This window comes from Notechis scutatus, chromosome 8 (assembly GCF_049901735.1).
Source record: "Notechis scutatus isolate UNSWTSFEM ecotype Mainland chromosome 8, rNotScu1.2, whole genome shotgun sequence".
Classification (NCBI taxonomy): Eukaryota; Metazoa; Chordata; class Lepidosauria; order Squamata; family Elapidae; genus Notechis; species Notechis scutatus.
Window position 1 is genome coordinate 10,259,265 of NC_142016.1, and position 25,574 is coordinate 10,284,838.

Here is a 25,574-nt window from a genome sequence, read left to right on the forward strand (position 1 = left end):
AAGAATGGTGTGTGAATGAGCAGGACATTTATGCTTTTACTTTAACTTGAAGCCTGAGCAACAACAAATCAATGTGTGCCTTGTCAACTGTAGGATAATTATTATCCTATATGCCTCATCTAATAATATGTCTCCCCTCCCCAAAGCCAACCTGTGGTGTTTCAACATTGCACTCAACATTAAGAATGTTGCATTCAACATTCAGTGGTACTTAGAGGAATATATCACAATCTTTTCAAAGCTCTTGGCAAAGAAATAATATGTACATACTACTAAGACGCTTATGTCACTAGAATAGACTATAATTCTTTATTTATTGGCCAAGTGTGATTGGACACACAAGGAATTTGTCTTGGTGCAAATGCTCTCAGTGTACATAAAAGAAAAGGTACATCCATCAAGAGTTAAGAATCATCAGGTACAACAATTAATGATAGTCATAGGGTACACTAAGCGATCAAATCATACTAGGAAACAGTCCATATAAATCATAAGGATACAATCAACAAGGTTACAGTCATGCAGTCATAAGTATGAGGAGATGGGCGAAAGGAAGGAAGGGAGGAGTAATAGTAATAGTAATGCAGACTTAGTAAGTAGTTTGACAGTGTTGAGGGAATTATTTGTTATTATTATTTGTACTATACAGGTAGTCCTCAACGTACGACCACAACTGAGCCCAAAATTTATGTTGCTAAGTAAGAAATGTGTTAAGTGAGTTTTGCTCCATTTTTCTTGCCACATTTGTTAATTGAATCATGTACTTGTTAAATTAGTAACATGGTTGTCAAATGAATTGGCTTCCTCGTTGGCTTTGCTTGTCAGAAGGTTGCAAAAGTTGATTGCATGACCCCAGGACACTGCAACTATCATAAATGTGAGTCAGTTGTCAAGCATCAGAATGTAAATCACATGACCATGGGGATGCTGCAACAGTCATGTGAAAATGGCCATAAGTCACTTTTTTCAGTACTGTTGTAACTTTGAATGGTCACTAAATGAACTGTTGTAAGTCGAGGACTACCTGTAACCTTTAACTGGGCGAAATGGTACACCATGTGGCAAAACTATTTCATCCATGGTACCTCAAATGTACAGAATACTGGGAATCCATTTACTCCCACGGGAATGTCATTTTGGAATGCTCTTGCCCTTTTGGCATTGCCATGTTGTTGTTCTTCAGCGTTGCTGCCACGCTGCAGCAGTGACATGATCCTCACTTACAACATTTCCTGACAGCTTCCCCAAAGTCATTGGGGAAGCCAGCAGGAGAAAGTCAGTGGGGATTCCATGACTGCCGCGGATGGCAGGAAGGCAGTAGTGGGTTTGGGTAACGAAATATATCTGAAAGGATGACCCAACAAGTTGTCTAGCGACAGCTAAACATTTCCATTTCCAATCCATATGAACTACTTTGGTGTTCAAACATGGCTTAAATGTGAATGTGTTTGTACAGCTGGACTCTTGGTGACTACACAGAAGTTTTTGGCAATGATAGAAAGGTGGTTTTCCAAGATTTTGTTTACTTTTTTTTTTTAGTTTTTAAAAAAACTTCATTAAATACAAAAGATTAAAATATACAAATACAAAAGTAAAAAAAATACAAAATTGTACAAATAAACCCCACAACAAATTTTTGTTTACCTTTCTAATCTAGTCTGTATCCCTGATTAACCTTTTCAGGATTTAGCCGATTATAATGAATAACATGCAAGTTAGAGGATATTCCCAAGTGCCCAGAGAGCCACGTGTTTGCCCTAGTTTCTGCCCCGCTTCCACACCCCCTTGTTTTTACTCCCCCTTGTATCTCATAGTAGTGGCTGCGCTTGTAACGATCCTGCTTTAATTCCTTTGAAAGGAATGGCGGAAATACAAAGAGAATGAAAAGGACACAGAGGTATTAATGTCGGCCCTTTCAGCCATGCAGGATAAGACGCAGCACTTAGAGAACAGCCTGAGCGCCGAGACAAGGATCAAACTGGACCTCTTCTCTGCGTTAGGAGATGCCAAAAGACAGCTGGAAATAGCTCAAGGTAAGTGGGGCCCCCTGGGCTTGACTGGTAGTAAATCTCAGGGTGCCTTTGATGCATTGTAAGAACCCAAAGTTCAGGTAGTCCTCATTTAGTGACCACAATTGGGACCGGCAAGTCAGCCCTTAAGCGAAGCAATTGCAAAGGGAAACCATGAGTGTGCTTACGATCTTCCTTTAGCTTTCCTTTGCTTTTCGTGCGAAGGTCATGAATGCAATAATTTTCATCGCCATCGTAATTGTGTGTATGGTTGCTAAACAAGTTAGCCGCTAAACGAGGACTGCCTGTAATCCAAATAAGAGAAAGCCATGCCCCCCCCAGTCACATGGCCACCTAGCCACGCCCACAGAACCAGTAGTAAAAATATTTGCATCCCACCCCTGCTGTAATCCTTGTGGGAGCTTCACAGCTTTGAATATCACCTTGTGTTTTCAAACCCATTTCTGGAAAGTTTTCATTGGGAAAAAACTGGCAAGGAAAAGTCCTCGTACTTATGGCCCTTTGGCTCTTGGTTGCTGAAAGTAACTTTGAAATGAACACTCAGAGCAATCTTTTCTGACCTGACCATTTATCTCCCATCTGCTTAAAAGTATTTTTTGCTCTGTTTAATGTTTTTCTGAGAGCTTGGCTCAAGGGGAACTCTCTCTCATCATGTGGCATTTTTCTGTTCACAAGCCTCAATAGCTGTCCAGTGCTGATGTAGAGAGTTTAGGTGAAACTGACAATAATTCACTGGCTAATTAACTTCCATTATAAAAGTCTACCATAATCCTAAGAACTTCAGTTAAAACTGGGTAGAGCATATGGCCAGTTGGTTCAGAAGTTGGTTCTTTTACTTTTTAAAGAAAAAGAATGGCCACATTTTCATACTATGAAAAACAAATGAAAAGAAAGACAGGAGGGAAATGGGAAAGGGAATAAACAGGAAAAAAAGGGTGGAGTGGAGTGGGGAAGAAAAAAGATACAACCTCAACTTTTTTTACTTTTACGTACCTAGTACTTTAGTCATTTCTAAAACAATAGACTTGCCTACTCAGAAAATCCCAAAGTCAAAACTATTTTTTTTTTGTTTCTCCAGCAATGTCAGTTCTTTTTCTGAAGGGAAATGAGATGGCCAGATAATCTTAATCAAATTAAGCAATCCTTGTTATAAATAAAAAGCAACAATTTATTTTTATAAATAAAAAGCAAACAAAGACAGCTCCCTCCTAATCCATTTCTGTAGCCCTTCATGATCTCCAACACTATATAGCCAAAACTCAATTGCAAAATAATAATTGGATAGCACAGTTTTTTTCTCCCTTACTTTGAAGCAGTTAAGTGGAGAAAGTGGAGGTTTTCTGTGATTGTTTTTTTAAATCAAAGTACAGGCCCTGAAAACAGGAAAAGAGGGTCAGGGATTCTCAAGAGAAGGCGGTAAACCTATTCTCCAAGCATTAGAAGGCAGGACAAGAAGCAATGGATGGAAACTAATGAAGGAGAGAAGCAACCTAGGACTGAGGAGAAATTTCCTGACAGTGAGGCAAATCAGTTTTGAAGTTGTGAATGCTGTAACATTGGAAGTTTTTAAGAGGAGATTAGACAACCATTTATCTGAAATGGTTATAGGGCTTCCTGCCTGAGCAGAGGTTGGGCTAGAAGACCTACAAGGTCCCTTCCAGCTCTGTTATTCTGATTTCAGTCCTGAAATATTTGAATAAGCTCAGTAAAAAAAATGATGGGGTGAGATGGGGAGGAAGAAAGTGCAAGCATGTGTCAGAAAAAGAAGGTTGCGGAGTTTGTTTGTTGTTGAGGGGTTGTTGTTGTTTTTTTGGCTTTCCGAAGATAACAGCAAGCAGTGCTAGAAAACAGTTCATTAAACTTTATTAGATCTGCAAATGCAACTCCAAGTGTGGACATTGCAAAAAAATGCAGTGTTAAGAAATTAAGAGCCCAGGCACAGCTGGAATTCCTCATGTTCTCAGCACAACGGAATGCTGAGAAAAGAGAAAAATACGTTGCTAAATTGTTCTTAAATAGATGAATTGTATCTCTAACTCCACTGTGGCTATTACTGTGTTTTCAAACTTTAAGGAAATGATTTTTGGTGCGGCGTTGAAATAAAAGGCAGGCTGGTCTCCCAGGATAGCAGAAGCAAATCTTTCTGTGTCCATCTCTCTCTGTCCCCCCTCGAAAATATTGCTGAGGAGAAAGGAGCCCCTTTGATTGCAACATCAGTCTCCCCTTACCAGTTTCACCTTGGAGCTTTGTCGGGTGCTGTGAACTGCCATTTGATCCAGCAGAGGGTGCACAAAGCTAACAAAAGAATTGTCTTTTTGAGCGATAACCAGTACAGATCCCTGAACTTGGTTATTTATTTTTCTTTGATACGCTGTAACACCACCTTCCCTTAACACGCCTTTTACCATAATACTTTTTTTTAAAACCATATATTGGTCTAGTAGGGTTTCTACAAGGTGTGGTTAAAAGAAAAAGCCAAGAGATGACTGTGCAGTTGAATCTCCATTTTTGTTGGTGTGCTTCGTGTGCAGGTGGAGCTACAGTTGCAACTCCACTTGTTGTTGGTGTGTTGTGTGTGCCGATATAGCTTCAGTTACACTATTGTAGCCTGGTCTTGGCCTTTTGGGCTCTACTGTATAGACACTGCTGAAAAGCCCTTCCTGTCAGGCACAAAGGATTGGGACCCTACATTAAGTTGCAGTGCAGAAGATTTATTATTTCAAGCCTATATACAAGAATCCAGTCAGCACTAAATTGGCACTAGATAAAGGTCGATGGAATTCAAGGAGAAGTAGACTTGGGTCATTTGTGGCAACATAAGGACTCTAAGCTGATAGTGTGTTTAACTCCGTCTCCAGCTCTGCTTACTCCTCTCCTATGTCTTAAAGTGAGTGTCTTTCTGTATCTTTAAGTGAGCGATTCTTTTGTTTCTTTCCTTTTTGCAGGGCAAATAATTCAGAAAGATCAGGAAATCAAGGACCTAAAACAGAAGATAGCGGAAGTGATGGCAGTCATGCCCAGCATAACATACACTGCAGCCACCAGCACGCTGAGCCCAGTTTCTCCACACTATTCTTCCAAATTTGTGGAGACCAGCCCTTCTGGACTTGATCCTAATGCCTCAGTTTATCAACCCCTGAAGAAGTAAAGCGCCAACTTTCCACCTGTCGCACCGAAGGCATTACACAGAAAAATCTCTTGCAGTCAAGATGAAATTTGTATAGTGTGAGACTGTACTGATTTCTTGTTTAAAAATAAAAATAAAGGGAAGTGGGGGGCCCCAACACCAAGGTTTGACTCAAACTGCCCATCAGTTTTTTCTTGTAAATTTTTAGAAAAACTCACAAAACCTTACAATTTTTTTTCTTGGCCAATGGATTAAGGGGAAAAGAACCCACAACTCTTGGTTTTCATACAGCAAATTCTGCTTCTCTTTCTTAGTTAAAGTGAATTCACACAGACACCCATGCATACATGAATTGCTGCAAAGTTTCCCCTTGAAACTACCAAAACAAAAAACAAAAACATAGCAGCTCTGCTTGATTTTAAACCCTTCTTTCTCTCCCCGTTTCTTTTAAATATAATGAAGCCAAAACAGCAAATTAAAAATGGCAAGGAATAATGCTGGAAATTCTTTAGTCTGTTTTTTGTTTTTATGGCAAAAGGGTTTGTTACGAAATAAAGCATTGATAGAGGATGGTTAGATGGGACTGAATGGAAGGAAGCATGTCCCAGAGATCAGTTTGCTTACTCCACTAAGGACCAAATGAGGACATCGTTTTCTTGAAGGAAGACAGTAAACACATGATGATAACATGTTCTTGGTAATTGTGTGAAGGTTCCCATCAGGATGGTTAATGGCTTGAAAGATGCTAATGTTGGCAGGACCTTGAGAAACTAAGACATGCCAAGAGGAAATTTGATAATTTAAGAATTATCTCTCTTCTCCCATTTTAGTAGGCTAAAAAAAATAAAACTCATTTTACAGAGTCTACTGCAGGTCACCAATATGATTTGGATGTTATCTGTGGTTACATCTCTTTTTTTGTTCATTGTTGGGTACCAAATCCAGCAGTGTTTCCGATGATGAGAATATGCTGTAGCTGAATCGTAACGGAGTATTGTAGTAAAAGCAGAGTGGTGCAACATAGGGGATTCCAGAGACTGTCCGACTGGTTCATAAAACGGGCAGCTTGGATGTTTTGGTTTGCTTTGTTTTTGTTTTAAAAAAAGTCAAATTTCAATTACGCTTTCTATCATTCTGAGTTTGACAGTTTCATTTCAAAGAGGCTGGGATAAAATCTCAGCTACTGTGCCAAGGAGGTTTGTTTGTTTGTTTTTAAAGAATTTTTTTAAAAAGAAACTCAAAATTGCACAAAGATTTCAGTTTAAATGTATATTGTGCATTGGTAGGAAAGTGTGTTGCACTGGCGACTTTTGAAGTGTTTAAGGTTTGAGTATGGGTGGGAGGGGCAGTGGGACAGGGATTCAAAATTGTATTAGTAACTAGCAAAATTATTAAAAAGAGAAACAAATTCATTATGACTTTGCAAACATGCAGTGGACTCTGGAAGGACAAAGTTCTTCTTTAAAACACTTTTTAAAGTTTCATAATTGGCAGGTATGCCTTGTTTAAACACAAATTAAGTAGGACAAGCAAGTCAATAAAATATGAGTATTATTGGTCCATCATTTTAAATCAGATTCTTTTTCAGATTAAAAAAAAATCCTAGCTTTAGCCAGGCGTGCATGTTGCTGTCATTTTGCTTTTGGGAATCATCTTGTGTAATTGTCACCATGAAAGTGTTACTCAGAAATGTCATTGGTTTTCATCTTTGTGCAAAACATGAACTCTTGTCATTGACTTTTTTTGTGTTGAGGTTCCCCCATTTTTTTATTTTTATTTTTTATTGTTTTGTTTTTCTTGACTGTCCTTTTGGGCACTCTTTCTGTTGAAATACTTGGTCTTGGCTGCATTCCTTTTTTTTCTGTGGGGTTTACAAAAAAAATATAAAAATAAACATTTTCTTGCAGATAAGTCTTTTTTTGGGGGGGGGTTGTTTGTTTAAAGTGGCCCAGTTTCTTGTGATTGATCAGATAGATTAAAATACTTCTAGCATAGTATTCCCCAACCTTGACAACTTTTAAGACTCCAGAATTCCCAAGCCAACATGTGCTCAGGTGATGTCATCTTAGATCACAGAGAACTACACTTAAAATTTTGGGGGGAGGGTGTAGTGGGCAGAGTGATCATGCAAGGTGGATCCAGATAATACCCCATAGGCAAGGAGCCATGACGGTGCAGTGCTTAGAATGAAGTATTCCAGGCTGACTCTGCCCACTGCCAGGAGTTCGATCCTGATCGACTCAAGGCTGACTCCGCCTTCCATTCTTCAGAGGTCAGTAAAATGAGGACCCAGATTGTTTGGAGCAATATGCTGACTCTGTAAACCACTTAGAGAGGGCTGTGTAAAGCACTATGAAGCAGTATATATGCCTAAGGGCTGTTGCTATTTTCTGGGGTGGATTCAAAGTTTTAAGTTTGGTGCCTCTTAATATTAAGTCAGTGTTTTGGCTAACACAAGCAATTTCGGACAATTCCTTGACTTAAAATCATCTGATCTGTGTGTGACTTAAAATGGGATTGGAAGCCATATGTGATCCTGGGGTTTCAAGTTTCCCCCCCTCTTGATTGGGATCAAAGTGCAATGCAGTCTTGTGTCCTGTTGCTCCCATCAGAATTTCAAATTGGAGTAAAAACGGATCCATGCCATTTATTTATAGAGTTAACACTAACCAGAGTCTCTTTAGTAGAAACCTAGATTTAGCTATTCTTTCATCCGCAGGTAAGTACCCTGATTTAAACAAAATGAGGAGAATCTCTTCAAATTGGCTCATCAGGTCTAATTTTCTGAGATGCTTATTATTGGGAAAGTAGGAGAAAAAGGTGTTGGATGAAAATAAACTTGGCTTATAATGGATTGATAATGTCATTTCGGGTATAAACTCTCTAAATTTATTAAAGGAATATTCCTGTCACTTTTTCCTTTTGCTATTAATTATGTGTCCCCAAATTTTTATCCTACTTAAGTCCTTTTATCTCTAAAGGATTGCGGAGCTGACTTTTTAAAGAATGAAGAGTTTTCTTCCTGCAACCTTTTCAAAATCCTGTCTAATAATTTAAGCAAAAGGCTGAACAATAAATTACTTTCAAAGGGTGGGAACTTTGGCTCTTTCACCCGCATTTCAGACCTCAGAGTGGAAGAAAAATTGTAGAGCTTACAATTGTAGTCTGGCCTGGACATCTTCTACAGTCATGATGCACTTTGCTTGGGGCTAATAATGCTTGTTATGCAAAACCAGCTATTATGGATTTGCAAAAGCCACAATTTTTATCTTAACTATTGTACAGATTCAACAAACTATCATGTTTCAGCAAATCATCTTTAATAAGACTGTGCAGGAGCCAGGTCACCCATTCAAAGCAGCAGAAAGGAAAAATAGCTTCTTTTATTTCTGAATTTCCCATCCAGTTTTAAGTGAAGCATTATTTTATAGCTTGGTTTTCAAGACATGGTACCTCTTGGCTACTTAACATTTTTCAAAAACGTTGTAAAGAAATTCTTGCATAATTCTTGCCATGATCTCCTTGTAAGTACAGGCCCAGTGGAAGTAAAATATACCAGAGAAAAAAGAAAAGTTATCTCTGATAAGGTTAGTTTATTCGTTATTCATTCATTATATTTGTATAGCTGCCCGTCTCACAAGAAATTGACTCTCAGCAGCATACAAGTAGTACTTGATTTACAAAATTTCATTTAACAACAGTTAGAAATTACAATGGTGCTAAAAAAAAAAGTAACAAGCAGTCCACACCCTCGTGAGGGTTGCAGTGTCACAATCAATATTCAGGCACTTGGCAACCAGCATGTATTTATGATGGTTGCACCATCCCAGGTTCACACAATCACCATTTACAACTTCCCATCCAGCTTCCAGTAAACACAGTCAAGGGGAAAGGCTAGATTTGATTAACAATCTTGTAATTCTCTTAATGAAAGTGGTGATTCACTTAACAACCGAGGGGGGAAAAGGTGGTAAAGTCAGATGCAACTCATTGACTTGAAACACAGATCTTTTCTAGCTGAGCTTTTCTTCCCCTTGCTGGGCTGTTTTTGGCTTTGTAAAAAAAACCTGTTATTCCTGATCTGCCGCCTTTATGTGTGCTTCTCTCCTAGGATGCAGAATTCTATATGTTGAAAATATGAGTCTTTTTAAAATTTCAGAGCTGTGAAGATTCCTTCCCCAAATAATAGCAGTTGCTGGGTCATAGCTATTAGAATATGGGAGAGGGGAAAAGAGGTGGATTTCTACTAGAGAGACTCCAGGAAAATGCTGAGAACATTAAACCAGTAGGAACAAATGTAGGACTTTGCAAACCAGAGGATCTCAAATTGAATCAATTGTCCTGACAGGAACACAACAAGAAGCAGTGGATGGAAACTAATCAGGGAGAGAACTAACCTAGAAATAAGGAGGAATTTCCTGACAGAACAATTAAATCAGTGGAATGACTTGTTGTGGGTACTCCAACACTGGAGGTTTTTAAGAAGAGATTGGACAACCATTTGTCTATAGGGTTTCCTACTTAAACGGGGCTGGACTAGAAGACCTCCAAGGTCCTCTCCAACTCTGTTATTCTGATTCTTCACTATAGGACTTAGGAAGATGTCAGTGTGAAATGACCCCTTTTGCTCATCTGGCTCATTTTCCATCTAACAACTTAGAGCATTTTCTAGTTTCTAATCATCATTGCTAATAAGGACAGGCTTGAGGTCTGTTCAGTAATGACATGGTCATGCTACGAGACACTGTAAATCACTTCTTGTGAAATGGCCTGAGTCAAGCTGGAGGGTTAGAGTATTATCAGACCACCGAAAAAGGATTGAACATACTAATCAAAGAAACCGCCTCAGCAACTGCCTTAAAACAACTGAAAGTAATATGGTCCTTTGACATGTGTTTCCATGCGCAAGCCTTAACAACAAGGACAGACAAGGATGCCTTTTCATTTCCTGGTTTTAACAGCCTCCTTGCACTGAGGAGAAGGAAGGCATTATCAAAAAGATGAGGTGTAATAATTCAGTTAATGTTCCTTATTGGCAAGGGAGGCAGATAGAAAACGTTAATCGGTGTGTTTTCCATTACTGGCAGATCAATGGGACTGCCATTTCCCTCTCCCGGTTCTATGGTGCTTGAAAAGTCAGGTTGCTTCCCAAGATATTCACTGCTAAAGAGAATAAATTAAATAAAAACAGTATGGATGATTTGTGGTTTGGGATGTTTTTAATACATCTTCCATGTTCTGCGATGGTTTTGACCTATGAATTAGAAATACATAACATCAGTCTTTCATTCTTTCCCTACGCATTGTTTTTCATTCTTTCATCAAAAAAATAACAGAATATTTGGAAATAAATTGTGTAAAGGAGCTTGGGATTGTATTTATGTCAGCAAGATAACCTTGCAAAAGCTGGCAAATATTGGATGTGGGATGAGAAGCAAAACACCAGGTTTGATGATACGGTAAGCCAAACTGAATCAGAAGCTGTAAAGAAGAATTCCAGCAAATATTCCTCAGAACATCGCTTACATTGGTCTACAAGGAGAAAGCTTCAGAAATGAAAATAGCTGAATTTTACCAGAGTTGGGTCACTAATAAAGGAAAATTAAGTCCTGAGTATTAATTGGCTCCAGTTTCCAAGATACAGCTTCAGGTCAAAATTGCATCAAAATAATTCAAAATTTCCAGGGGTATGTGTGATTGTGCTCCATAACTTTTCTGCAAAATGTGATATAGCGATGAGAAATGGTGCCACACCAATCGTTACAAATTTATCTTTTTATTGATACCAATAACAAAACTTTCCAGTCATGTATTGGTTTTTCATGTAACATTTTCATGCTTTTTGCATGAAAAACTGACAAGCTCTAACATCAGATTAATCAATAAGGTTCCATCTATATTCAGTATTTAAACTGCACTTTTTGGCTTTTCTCTTGTGAACTGCAGTAGGATCATCCCTGGGGAGATTCCAGCAATAATCAGCAAGCGTGGACAGACTCCATTTCCCTTGGCGTGTTTTCTCATGCCTGTGGAATCTCTCGCCATGCTCATCACTCACTGCCCCACAGTTCAAAGGGAAATACTCTATAATATGAGTGTAAGAAGTGAATTTTCAGTGACATGTTTGCACCAAGTGCTTTATGCAGGGGTCTCCAACCTTGGCAACTTGAAGGCTTGTGGACTTCAGCTCCCAGAATTCCTCAGCCAGCAAAGCTGGCTGAGGAATTCTGGGAGCTGAAGTCCACAAGCCTTCAAGTTGCCAAGGTTGGAGACCCCTGCTTTATAGGACCCAAGCAAATTTTCCACGTGTTTTTCATAGCCATCTGCCTTGCTGTTCTCAAAGGGAAGATAAATTATACACTTCCATGTGGTACCATTTTCATTGTTTTACCATTTGTTGAGAAGTTACGAAGCATCGTGATCATTAGACACCTACCTCCCTTGCAGGCAAACATACCACCAGTGTATAAATCTTTATTATGAAATATTTTTGAAAACTTTAGCCAACCAGTATCTTTATCACCTGTTTTCTAATTCATCTAATCAAAATATGTAAAATTAACACATTTTACCTCGGAGCTCAATAATTCCCCAAAATTTGTAGACCAGTATTATGGGAGACACACGTGGGCAATAGCTTTGATGGTACAGCAGCTTCCATTTAAGTCCCAACCCCCAGTCATATGATTCAAAGTGGAGCTTTTTGTGGCCTTGTGGGAGCCTTGATGTTCTCTGAACTTGGTGGTTTTCTTGCAGACATTTCATTACCAAACTTGGCAACGTCATCAGTGGTAGAAGGGAGTGGGGTTTGCAGAGGGGAGACGGAAGAGGAGGAAGATGAAAACAACTATAGGGTCCTTAGTCCTCAATGGGCTTGGTGGTTTTCTTGCCAGTCACTTCATTACCAAACCAGGTAACATCATCAGAGCATTGATGCAATATATCCGTGATGGTGAACTGATGGCATGCGTGCCAGAGGTGGCACGCAGAGCCTCTCTGTGGGCACGTGAGCATGTGCTCATGCGCCTCCTGCTGACCAGCTGGTGTTTGGATCTCTGCCATGCATGCATGGGGGAGGGGCATGTGCTGGGGGAAAGAGTGCATGTGCAGGGGACACACACGTATTGCATTTTGCTGGTGCGCATGTGTGCTTTGGGCACTTGGGCACGGAAAGGTTAGCCATCACTGCAATACAGTGATGAATTTACCCAGTCATGTAACTTCATCAAAAAAACTACCAAGCTCAGAGAACATCAAGGATCCCACCGTTCAACCCTGAGCTACAAATATTATATATAGATTTTCCTAGGTACTCATAAACAGAGAGAAGCGCAAGAGCAGAGCAGAAACACATAGAGAGGGAATCCATATGCATCCAATCTGGATATAGCTTTGATGCATGAACACTGAGGCAAGACATTGCCCTGATTAGAGGCTCAGGTATTGTTCCCCGCATTCCTCTTAACGCAACCCTTGATTTCGTTACCAGAAGGAAACACAGATGGATTGTGCTTACCCGGGGAGTGGCACAAGAGCAAAAAAGTCACAAAAGTAGGTAAAGTCCCCTTAATTCCTGCAACTTGGCCCCCAATGTCCAGTTATTGGCTGGAGAAAAAACTCTCCCAAGAACAGTTTTTAAAGGGAAGAAATTCAGTCTGAATCCAAAGTACATATAAATTATAAATAAAAACCAACACCACGCTGCAGCAATTAACGAGACAGGTGTTGCTGTTACCCCTGTTTCGTGTTTGCTTCCATTGAACAAGGTTTGGGTCGGAACATGACCTTGGGACACTGCAACAGTCATAAGGATGAACCATGTTGCCAAGCACCTGAATTTTGATCACATGATCATGAGGATATTGCTACAAAGGTCACTAAGTGTGAAAAATGGTCATAAGTCCCTAGTTTCAGTGCCGTTGTAACTTTGAACGGTCACTAAATGAACTGTTGTAAGTTGAGGACTACCTGTACAGTGGAAGCAACCAATCAGAGCTACCCAGGTATGGAGCTGCAGGCCCTAATTTCTGATGCTTGCTCAGGGATGATTATATTCATTGCTTCATCCTGGATGCAGCTTTGGGGTTTAATGTTATTCAAAATATTGCCTGTGAATTAATAAAATAATCAATTATTAAAAGCCACCAACATTCCCTGGTGATTGTTTGCTGCAAAGTTAATGTATACACCTAGAAGGACTTGAGCTGAAGTAGAAATGTCTGGGGTTTTTTAATATTTATTTCAACAAAAAGATTCCATTTAGTGCTCTTTTACTGGCATTCACACAAAGTTTTTAACCATAAACTTGGAAGAGTTTAGTTTAGTTTATTGTCATTGCACCTCATACAACAAAATTAAATACCATCTTCAGTGTACAAAATGAGAGAGATGGAAGGGGGGAGAGATTTGCTGGAAAAATGATATACAGTCCTCATCTTCTCAGTGGCCCTTTGCTGAATAAGCCATAATTGTCTGGATATGCAGAACAAGATAAACCATAAACTATGGTCTGCAAACCATGATGGCTGGACTCATACAGCTCTCTCTGCCTCAGACAAGCACACCCCATTTTGGCTTCTGCAATGCGTGAATCAAGTCACTGAGATCCCTCCTGCCTGAGGGGAAAGAATTCTGCCCAAAATCATTGGTTTTCTGCCCATTTTGAATGTAATGCATTGGGAGAAGATTTTTAAAATGATTAATGGTTCACTGCGGCTATCAGTCGTAAAGCCACAGAGGCTCAGAGATGCAGTATCACATTATCCAGATGTTGTTTGTTACAAATAAATCCACACCTTCTGGCTGTAACAGCTGTTGGGTAAAGCCAAGTTCGGGACCAAATAAATAAATATTGTGACTGAAATTTGAGTTTATGGTATCAAGAGACCATTTTTGGTAGAATTTGAGAACAGGCCTTGAAGTAGGCAACACTTGTTTTAAATACAGATAGTTCATTTAGTGACCAGTCAAAATTATTGTGATGACCCGGGACATGGCACAAAAGCAACACAGTCACATGAGTAAGAAAAGTTCCTTTAATACCTCCAAATTTCCCCCCAATGTCCAGTTACCTTGGACTGGAGAAAAAACTCTCCCAAAAACAATCTTTAAGTGGAGGAAATTCAGTCTGAAAACAAAGTACATACAAACTGTAAATAAAAATCCACACAACCCACACTGCAGCAATTAACTTGACAGGGCAGCATAAGGAATTGCAGACTTCAAAGACCAACAAAACACACAGTTGGGAAGATGCCAGGAACCAACAAGTTGCTGTGCGCAATCTCCTTTTTTATACACTGAGTTCCCAGCTGCAGGTAATGAAGGGAATCAGGGCCCTTTCCTCCCCCATAAGCCACGCAACTCATGTTGCTCCCTTCTCTGTTCCTCCCTGTGTGCCCTAGGATGAAGAGGGGGTGGGCCTGGATCTTCCTCTGAATTCTCTCTGCCTTGCTCTACCTCTCCCCTGCTTTGCCCAGCCGGACTTTGTCCTTCCCCAGTTTTTTCCACAGCCAACAGAGCCACACTCCCATTCCCTGTCAGCTGCTCGGCCTCCCCCTCAGAATCAGATTCCAACAGGGGCATGACAGTTATAATGCCACTGGAAAAAGTGACTTATGACCATCTTTCACACTTATAACAATTGCACCATCCCCATGGTCACATCAAAATTCAGATGCTTGGCAACTGATTCATATTTACGATGGTTGCAGTGTCCTGAGGTCATGTGATCACCTTTTGAAACCTCCTGACAAGCAAAGTCAATGGGTAAGCCAGATTCAGTTAACGATAATGTTACTAACTTAATAACTGCAGTGATTCACTTAATAATTGTGGCAAGAAAGGTCATAAAATGAGGCAAAACTCACTCAAATATGTCACTTAGCAACAGAAATTTTGAGCTCAGTTGTGGTTGTAAGTCGAGAATTACCTGTATTTTACAATGCTTGTCCAGTGGCTTTTGATGGCCAAATCATGTTGGCTTTCATTTATAGCAGTGATGGCTAACCTATGACACGTGTGTCACTCGTGACACGCCGAGGCACTTTGACTGACACGCCTGTTGGTGTGGGGAAAACCTGCACATTTAGAGGCTGCCTGTGCTCTGCTCCAATCCCTGCTCCCTGCTTGTTGCGTGGAGGCGTGGTGTCACCGCTGCCGCAAGATCTTTGCAGCAGAGAACCAGTTTTAACCGCCATAAACTGAGGTTTGTCAGTTTCATTACCTCAGGAACGCTACAGGAGGAAAGGAGATCCATGAGGTTCACAGCCCTGTAAGGTGGCCTTCCGATCCCCACATCCTGCACCTGCAGCCCTGAGACCAGGGAGATGAGTTTCACAGCCCTGTGTGATCACCCCAGCCCAGTCCGTCATAAACCAAATTATTGATATTTCTTGAAGTGACACACGACCCGAGGAAGGCTACACTTTTTCCCGATTTTCGACACACCAAGCTGAAAAGGTTAGCCATCACTGATTTATAGTATACTAACTAGTAGCTACCAGCTGTCTATTCCTTCTTTCCATACTCGCTAAGGATGGAGTTGGGAATAAGACTTCCAGAACAAGTCAGCATTGATCAAGTCAGCATTGATCATAATGCAAAAGACTTGATATGACAAAAAAAACCCACTTCTTATCCAATGCAAAACAGTCCAGTGTGGATTTCACAGAACTTCTTGGAGACCCCTGTCTTAGAGGACCGAAATAAGTGTTCTTTCTGACTATAAACTCTAGAGATCTGGATGGAAAACATCTGATACACAGAGCTTTCGAGACCTAAAAACATACATGCTGGAACGCAAGCTGCAATATAGACCTCACACACTGATTAGCAAAACTCACAGCATATGAACATATTGTTAATTCCCAATTGTTTAGCTAAATTGGTTCAGACACCAAGAGGCTTCTTTGCTTGTATTTCTTTGCCATCTGCAGGGAATGTTAGCCAGATGTATCCTAGTGCAGAGATTTGACACTCAAATGATTCCCTCTTGATTCGTATGCTGAGTTTATACAACACACATGGCTAATATGTGATGATCTAGTTAGTAGCATAATGGTTGCATTCACACAACACACCAGGCTTGCCCGGTTTTCATTTTGATGTTATTTTTTCCTGAGATTGTGTCTTAGTATATTCTGCAAACCCAAATTTGTGGCCAGTTTATGGTTCAATGTGTTTTCTGAACCTCGAAATTGTGTTAACTGAGCCAACCATGGATAAACGCAAACCCAGATACTTGGTTAATTCAGATTTCCATGGATTTGGATGTTTACATAAACCTGGAAATATGTTGACAAATTATAGGAGTGTGCACCATATTCAGATCTCAAAACAAACACAGAATCATGGCAGCAAAACCTTTCCAAACTAAATGATTCAGAACTGGAGTTATCCTGAAGCTTCATCAGACATTCAGGGGTAGGATTCAAATTTTTTAACAACCAGTTCTGTGGGCATGGCTTAGTTGGTGGACGTGGCTTGTGGTCATGTGACTGGGTGGACATGGCTTGGTGGTCATGTTATTGGCTGGGCGTGGCCAACTCAATATCACTCACACTGAGGCACGCATCCCCTCGCCTAGCCTCTCATGATTGTGGGGATGCTGCAACAGTCGTAGGTGTGAAAAATGGTCATAAGTCACTTTTTTCAGTGCCATTGTAACTTTGAATGGTCACTCCACACAAGCAAAGTACCAGCAAAGGAGGGGGGGAAAACTCCAGATAAGTTCCTGAGACAGGAAGTCTAGTCCTGCCAAGAACGTAATAAGGGTTAACGGAGAGGCAGTTTCTGTAAGCAACACCAGAATGTTTCCTTCCTGCCTTCCTTACAGGATTAGACCAGGAATTTCTTCTAACAACCAGTTCTCCGAACTGCTTAGAATGTTAACAACTGGTTCTAGCGGATAGGCCCGAACTGGTAGAATCCCACCCCTGCAGATATTGGAAGTAAGAGAGCAAGTACTATGTAGCAAGGAAAGGCTCTTGAGAATAACTGATCTGCAGTACTTAAGAGAGGAACAAAAGCTAGCAGCTGGGTTAGGGCGAGACTCTAGCAGGTGAAAATAATGACTTATAATTTCTAGCAAGTCCCAATCAGTGGCTTCTTCCTTGAAAGTTTTTCAAGCTTTGGTAACAGCAGATCTTCAATTTTCTCCCTGGACTTCACTACTAACTTCATTTTGGTTAGTTTGGTTTATTTTATTGTATTTGAGCCTGGAAGGATTAGCAGTTTTAGCAGGTTTCTAATATTCTGTAGTACCAAAACACTTAAATTACCCACCCGGTAGTTGGCAAGGCTGTGTTCTCCTAGGTAGGAATGGTCTTTTTCTAACTGTGAGGGGTGGTTTTATTACTGTTTTTTTTATTACTGGCTCGGTGACTGGGGGAATGGAAATGCCATCTTGCAGGGGCTGTTGTAGATTTCAGTCTTGGTGTCAGAAAGTACAGAAACCACGTTTGGAAGAGATGGTTGGATATGGTCAGGTGAACATTGAAGAATGTTCAAGTTCTTCTAGAACTGTTCCTTAATATTCTTTGACTGTGTCATCCTTTTCTGTCCTATTCCATTTTCTGTGTGTTTGTGTGGGCACCAACTGAGCAGAAAACTAAGTGGTCTTTAATGGTCTTTCATTTATCATAACTCTCTAGTTCCTGCGCTTATCCTTCTGAAGTGTGGCAGATTTTTGCTTAGGGCTATTGCTGTGATGGCTACCCATTTTCATATAAATTGCTCCAAAGTCTGACAAGAGTATATTTTTCAGGATGTTTGAATTCTCAGCAGTTCAAAAATATGGGAGATGCACAATGCCTGATGACATCTGGATAGGGTCTACTATACAACCAACAAATTGCAACTTCAGCTTGTAAATTGTTGTCTATGGAAAAATAAATAAATCTCCCCTTCTCTCAAATGGTTGAGTTCCTAGCTATTTCCTGTCTTAGGATAATCTCTCTGCAAGGCTAATTTAAATAAAAATGGGGCAGGAAAAATACCTCTTCTTTTGAACCCATAAACCAGAGGTGGTATTCAGCAGATCTGGAGAACCGGTAGCAGAAATTTTGAGTAGTTTAGAGAACCAGCAAACACCACCTCTGAGTGGCCCCGCCCCCATCTCTTCTCTGCCTCCCATTGAGTCCCAGCTGATTGGCTGGGTCTTCTTTTGTTGCCCTGCACAGGAGAAAGGAGCTGGAAAGCAGGTTAGTGGGGTGGGGAGAGAATGGGGATTTTGCAGTATCCGTCCCCTGCCACGCCCACCGTGCCACATCATGCTCACCAAGCCACAGCCACAGAACTGGTAATAAAAATTTTTGAATCCCACCATTGCCATAAACTATAGAGTTCCATATAAATGCATCTCTACCTGAGCAAGAAATGTGTTCATCTGAATCATGAGCTTCTTGTTAAAGGCAAATACTGTTATTGTCACCCAATTCAAATTTTAAAACTGAAAAAGCTCCTAAATAACTTTCTTTCATTGGAGAAATGAAGACCTGTCTTATTTTTACAAGCAGGATAAGGGCAAAGCTTCAATTGCACAGTTATGGCCCTCTTCTTCACTCCCTCCTTGTAGATACCCCTGAATACCTTCAAAAATGTTAGATCCAGTAGAAGATAATATTTTTAGCTCAGGGTTGAACAATGGAGACCTTGGTGTTCTCTGAGCTTGGTTGAACTGGTTGCAAGAAAGCAAGTTGGGATCCCTTTAGAATTTAATCTCCTTAACTTCTATCACATGCAGTTCTACCTTGTGGAAATCTCCCATCAATAGCCAAATGACATTTCCATCAATAGCCTTCATTAGATGAATTTTGATAAACTCATGTCTTTCATAACTTGTTAAGCTACAATATGGGCTATTTTGTTCTGACATATCAGGTTGCAGAAAGCTAACAGTACAATTACTTTATAGTTCAGTGACTGACCCTCAGCAAACCATAATTAAGCATGACCTTGGATGTGGTCAATATTGTAGAGTCCAGCCCACTTCATAAAACTGTTACGTATGCAAACTTCTGTAATTGAGAATGTTCATATATGCCCTGAGCTGTCAGAAGAAAAGGTGGGACATAAATGTATTTGTTCATGAGATTTCTGTAGTCCCATATTTCCAAAGGACACTTGGTGATCTACCTTTATCTGCAGTGTTCAAAGCACCTTAAAATAACTTGGATCAATTTAGAAGAGCAACCAAGAAAACCCATAGAAATTATGTCAGCCATAAAGCAGCATAGCTGGCTAGGGAATTCTGGAAGTTGAAATCCACCCATCTTAAAGTAGCCAAGATTGAGAAACACGATTCTTCATTAGGAGAGTTGGCTGGGAATCCTGGGAGTTGAAGTCCATTCTTGTTGAAGTTCCCAAGATTAGGAAACACTGTTATTGAATTGGCCTAGAATTGTTTTTGGGTTCTTCAACCATGGCTGTTCTTTTGAGCCAGATAAAACCCAGCTATGCCTACTACCTCTGTGTCTTCTGAATACACACAGCATGAATGAAAATGGTATAGTAATTATTACTCTGCAGCCTTCTGAAATAAAAAGAATGGGAGGTTGCCATGGGAGCACAGCGGTGGCGGCAGCAACAATAACAGCTCATTTGTAAAAAGGCTTGAAATGTTCCCAAGTACAAATTACCTCTTGTTATAATAAATGGTGTTACGGACTAAGACAAAATTCCTGGCTGATCAGAGAGCCCAAAATTGTTGAGAAGAAGTCAAAGGGGAAGACTCAAATCATTGACTTGGTTCAAGGAAAGAAGCTCTTCTGTGGGTTCTCCAATGTCTTGGATCTGGGACTATGGGATCTCAGCCACAAAAATCCAAAATGCTCACTGGTGATTCTCAGGATGTTTGCAACTTGGACTCGGTAGCTCCCCTGGTAGCTATAAGGCGCAACAGAAATAGAAGTTCAGATAGTCCTTGACTTGTAGCCATTTGTTTAGGGCAGGGGTCTCCAATCTTAGCAACTTTAAGACTTGTGGACTTCAACTCCACAAGTTGAAGTCCACAAGTCTTAAAGTTGCTAAGGTTGGAGACCCCTGGTTTAGGGGACTGTTCAAAGTTACAGCAGCACTGAAAAATTGACTTATAATCAAAGGTGCTTTTTCAAAAGGCAACTGGATTCTGGTTTTTCCTTGAGGAAGACTATGTTTTGCTTCTCATCGGTGATGAAGCTTCTTGAATGAGAAGCGAAACATCTTCTTTCTCAAGGAAAAAAAACCCTAATCCAGTTGCCTTTTCAGAATGCTCCTGTCAACTAAAATGATAGTCCTCTGGTCTTTTTAGCTGCCAGAAAAAGGAAGCGGGGGGAGGGAAAACAAGGCATCCCTTAAATGCCTAGATAATCACCCTGGCAGCCCAAAGTTGTCGGAGCATAAGAAGGTTATTGGAGTGCATGATGGATGACTCTTGGAGATGGATGTGTCCCATTGGAGAAGTCACACCCAGGGGCTGGGGGGAAGATCAGGGTCAAGGGGGAAATGGATGATGTAATTTAGTGTCGGCTGCACCCAGCCACGCACCAACATGGCAACTTCTAATAAACCCATTTTCTTTTCTCTGAGATGCAGCTAGAGACTTTTGATTTGAATGAGGATGGATTTGTTGAAGCCCTGACTGCTCCTTTGGGACAGCCGTGACTTGGATGACTGAGACTCCCCATAGACATAATTGATCCTTGCAGTTATGACTTTCAAAGCATCCTCACAGTCAGGTGACCAAAATTTGGTATTTACAACTGTTGCAGTGCCCTGGGGTCATGTGATCAACATTTGCAACTTTCCCATTGCAAGTGTTTTTTTCTGGTGTATCAGGACAACCTAGTTTACCCAATTATGGGACAGAGCTTACCACTTCCACTTTCATCTTTCAGTCCCAATCCAGGAGCCTTTGCAGGCAGTTGCTTTCACAACAAACTATTTTTGTGTTGAATTTATATTTACCAACAAAGAAATAAAGGGAGACTAGTATAGATCTGTTTCAAGCTATTTAGCTCTCATTAGCCAGCTATACCCTTCTGGGAGTCAAACCCAGGTTCCTTGCATATTAGGTAGATGTATTAACCTCTAAGCCAAGGGCTCTCCTCGCTTTGTTGGCTATACCAGGGGAGAGATTAAGGTTTTTTTCCGGTGAGACCGGTCTATCATGGCAACCCGGTCTATCCAAATATGGGACAGACAAAGCATACTGCTTCCGCTTCTGCCTTTGATCCCCAATCCAGGATTGCAGCCCCACTGCAACTGTTAATTTCAGATGCAAGAAATTGAGAGTGAGGATAGAGCTCAAAGCACTACAACTTTATTCCATGCTACCTATACACAAGAAGCTGATCTACTAACTGTCAAGGCAAATTGAATTGATAAGAATCAACAGATTTCAAGTGGGCTGGACTTCAGTCTCTTATGGTGGCGTAGAGACTCCAGGCTGATGATGCATTTACCCCTTCCTCAGGCTCAGCCTGACCATCTGCATCTAATCTTTTTTTTTTTTTTGTCTCAGCAGTAGATGCTAATAAACAGTCTTGTCCTCTTCCTGTCCTGCATTTTTTCCTACTGAGAAATCAGCACAGGTGCTAATTTAAAGAAATGGAAAGTTAACTCGCAATGGCTAATGCTAAAAATAAATCATTATGCATTTGACGGTTCATGTTCATTCCTCCTCTGACATAATTTGATTTCTATCTTTTATCTGTTGTTTGGACAGTTCTCTCCTAAATTTAACCATTTCACCCCAGAACCTAAAACTTATTTTTAAATATACTGCAGAATTAAATTTGACTGGTTGGTTTTAAAAAAGAAAACACATATTCTTGGTTGGAATAGCCACCCTGTTACATCACGTTATACTAGGTTTTCATCGCTTTTACATGTTCAGTATTCATGCTGCTGCTTCTTGCTGGGAAATCCTTGTGAAGTTCATTAGCCAGAATGTGTAGACTATTCAGCTGTGACCAGTGGTGGGATTAATTTTTTTTTACTACTGGTTCTGTGGGCATAGCTTGGTGGCCATAGTATGGTTGGGTGGGCGTGGCAGGGGAAGGATACCGTAAAATCTCCATACCCACCCATTGCAGGGGAAGGATACTGCAAAATCCCCCTTCCCTCCCCACCCCACTAACCTGCTTTCCAGCTCTGTTCTCCTGTGCAGGGCAACAAAAGAAGACCCAGCCAATCAGCTGGGACTCGGGAGGCAGAGAATAGGTGGGGGCCAGTCAGAGGTGGGATTTGCCGGTTCTCTGAACTGTTTAAAATCTACCGGTTCTCCAGAACTGGTCAGAACCTTCTGAATACCACCTCTGGCTGTGACACCCAGGGTGCACCCCAAGGAGGCTCGTCTACTATGTATCCTACATTGCATGAAGAACATCATCTCGAGAGCAGTGCTGTCCAATGGTTGGGTGATATTTGGCTGAAGGTTTAGTCACTCCAGTAACTGCTCATACATAATTTAATTGTACTCATAATCTTATTCATCACTCATCCGGGGTGTTTTTACGATAATCCATTGCTCTGGTTTTTTTATAGTTTGATGCACATTGTTGTGTTTCTGTAGATTTTATGCTACATTTACTATGCCATATAAAATAATAACTTTTAAATTCAGGTGTGGAAATGTTGCTCTTATTGAGGCAATATTTTTGGCCCATCAACCTGGAAGCTCTGCAAGTTGTTTTCAGCCCAGATGTTAATGGACAGCAACTCCCTTCATCCCAAGCCATAGTTGATGCACATTGTAGTCCAATAACATCTTAGACCGGATGTGAATAAGAAGAAACATTACATTCAAGAATCTGTAGAAGAGTGAGCTCCTTGACTCGCTGTTGCTCACACCTACCTAACCCAGCATATTCCAACTGCTTTCATTTCCACTTTTTAAGGTTCACACATTGCCCAATCACAAGCAATTAGCAGCTTACACTCCAGGGCCATCAGATTAATATAATACAAAAGGAACCCCAATACAGGATACAGCGTCACATCTCCAGAGAATTTATAAAGCACCTCTTCCTCAAAAAGTTCTTGATTATGAGTTCCCTTGAGGTCATGTCTTGGAACAGGCCTTTGTGAGCTGAGATACTAGTTGGAATAGTATCAAAGATACACAACAATCAAAGATACACAACAATCCTGGGAGTTACAAGCAAGATTATCATTTTCGTTGTGCTCGCTGATGCTCCGTAAGTATGAGAGATTGGGCAGAGGATGAAAAAGCTGGTGATGAATCAGTTAACACCTTATCTCTTGAAGCCCTTCATGGCACAGAGCAGGTCCCTGCCATTAAAAGCTATCTCGTGGGACTGAGGAAGTGTGCCTTTTCTAGCTGCCACCTTCTAGAATAGCATCCCTAGAGAGATATCTATGCAGCCCTCTTTCCCTGGAGTTCTGGAAAGCTGTTAAGATCTGGCTTTCATCTGTGGATTTTGGGTTGATGTGTTAATGGCACCCCTGTCTTGTGTTGATAGCATTGTCATGGCTGTTTTTATTCCAGGATGTCATACTTCTTTTATGTTTTTGATAGTTTTAACTCTGTAGTTGGATTTTGTGAGCTGCCCAGAGTCAACACATTCAAAGAGATTTCTCCTTGATTAACTCACAAGTTAGTTAGTTAGTTAGTTAATTAATTAATTAATTCAATTCCAATGGCCTCCCATCACAAACAAGTGACTCTGATCAGCCAGACATCGTAAAATCAATTAAAACCAAATGCAACGCAATAGAAAAAAACAAACATAGCAGCTGAGAAAAATCATCACCGGGAAACTGGTCCCTGAACACATTTGGGACAATAAAATAAGCCGGGAAATGCTTTTACATTTCCTAATCTCTATGTCGGAATAGCCTTAAAGTTTTTGGACTGATATCCATGTTGTTCTTGCTAGTTTGTTCTTCCCAAATACGGGGACGGTTGCAGCATCACTTGGACACCCCTTTCCAAGCCATCTCTGGAGAGGCTGTTTGGCAAAGCAAGGAGAGGCTCTGTTGCGCTTAGTAAAGATATAGGTGGATCTCTAATTTTTATGTATAGGCATTTATATTGAATAGAATGGAATACTTTATTTGACCAAGCAAATTCCTTAAGGAATTTGTCTCCGGTACAGAAACACTCGGTATACATACAAAGCAACAGAACAATATCAGCAAAAAGGGGGAATAAAGGAGGCAATAAGGATAAATAATACTGCAGCCACACTACAGGGGTTAATATATGTAAACATTAGATGGCACTGAGAGAATTAAATGCTCAGCAGAATGATGGCACAAGGGGGGCAAAACTGTAGTTGTTTTGGCACATATGCATACACACACATATAGACAGACTGAAGTGTTTGCTTGCTTCTGATTCGGCTATCAGCAGAGTTTCAGTCTGACCTATTAACAATATATTGTAGCATCATATTATCTGAGTGCTCATCCGTTCTAAGTCAGGAGGAGGCATCCTTTCCCAGTTAGAACATTCAGCCAAGAATAATTGAGGCAAAAATGACAAGGAATATCAATATTCTCTGCAACTGATGTAAAACTCTGCAGCTAGGCTGTTGATGGGAAATATCCTTCATGGGAAAGAGTTGGGCTGGCTCTCCTCTAACTGAACCAGGTTAAATCACCTGTGCTGAGGTACCAAGGCCTGTAGTGCATCAAGGGTTGATAACTGATGACCACCTTGGCCTCATGTAGAACCATAACCCCCTGGTCGGTAGATGGAAAGGAAGACCTTGGTCCAGGTCAGTGGTGGGATTCAAATTTTTTTACTACCGGTTCTGTGGGCGTGGCATGGTGGGCGTAGCGTGGCTTGGGCGTGGCTTGATGCGTGTGGCAGGGGAAGGATACTGTAAAATCCCCATTCCCTCCCCACCCCACTAACCTGCTTTCCAGCTCTGTTCTCCTGTGCAAGGCAACCAAAGAAGACCCTGCCAATCAGCTGGGACTCAGGAGGCGGAGAATCGATGGGGGCGGTGCCAGTCAGAGGTGGGATTTGTCAGTTCTCTGAACTACTCAACATTTCTGCTATCGGTTCTCCAGAACTGGCCAGAACCTGCTGAATACCACCTCTGGTCCAGGTATCCCAAACATGTGACCCCTGTTTATAAAAAAAAGGGCTGAGATGAGTGGGCTCAAGTCCATCTATTTGCCTCAGCTTTTGGTGCCTGGACTTCTAAGTATTATTTCTCTCATCCATTAGAATTCACCAGTTCTGGTGTTCTGTGCTTTAATTTGCATTTCTTCCTAGTCTAACTGGTGAATTTGTTGGATCTTACTGTGGAATTGCTTTCAATCAGAAGAATGGTCTTTTAAAAATTAATAAAAATGTAGCTAGGGGTTCCCTGTCGGCAATGAAAATATGATCTTTTATATTTGTTTGTCCCAACTAGGATAATTTCTTCTGAAAGTTGGATGTTTCTGCGTACAAGTTGATT

General features: G+C 40.7%; 1 protein-coding gene across 2 annotated transcripts in view; it reads left to right on the forward strand.

Annotated features, from left to right (window-relative positions):
• MACO1 (macoilin 1) overlaps window positions 1–7,068 on the forward strand; it is a 57,515-nt gene extending 50,447 nt beyond the window's left edge. For both annotated transcript variants that reach the window (XM_026676008.2, XM_087970632.1), the window contains exons 10-11: window positions 1,859–2,033; window positions 4,976–7,068. In XM_026676008.2, coding sequence (XP_026531793.1) covers window positions 1,859–2,033; window positions 4,976–5,178 — 378 coding nt within the window. In that variant the 3' untranslated portion in view covers window positions 5,179–7,068. The remainder of the gene's footprint in view (window positions 1–1,858; window positions 2,034–4,975) is intronic.
• The last annotated feature ends 18,506 nt before the right edge of the window (window positions 7,069–25,574 follow it).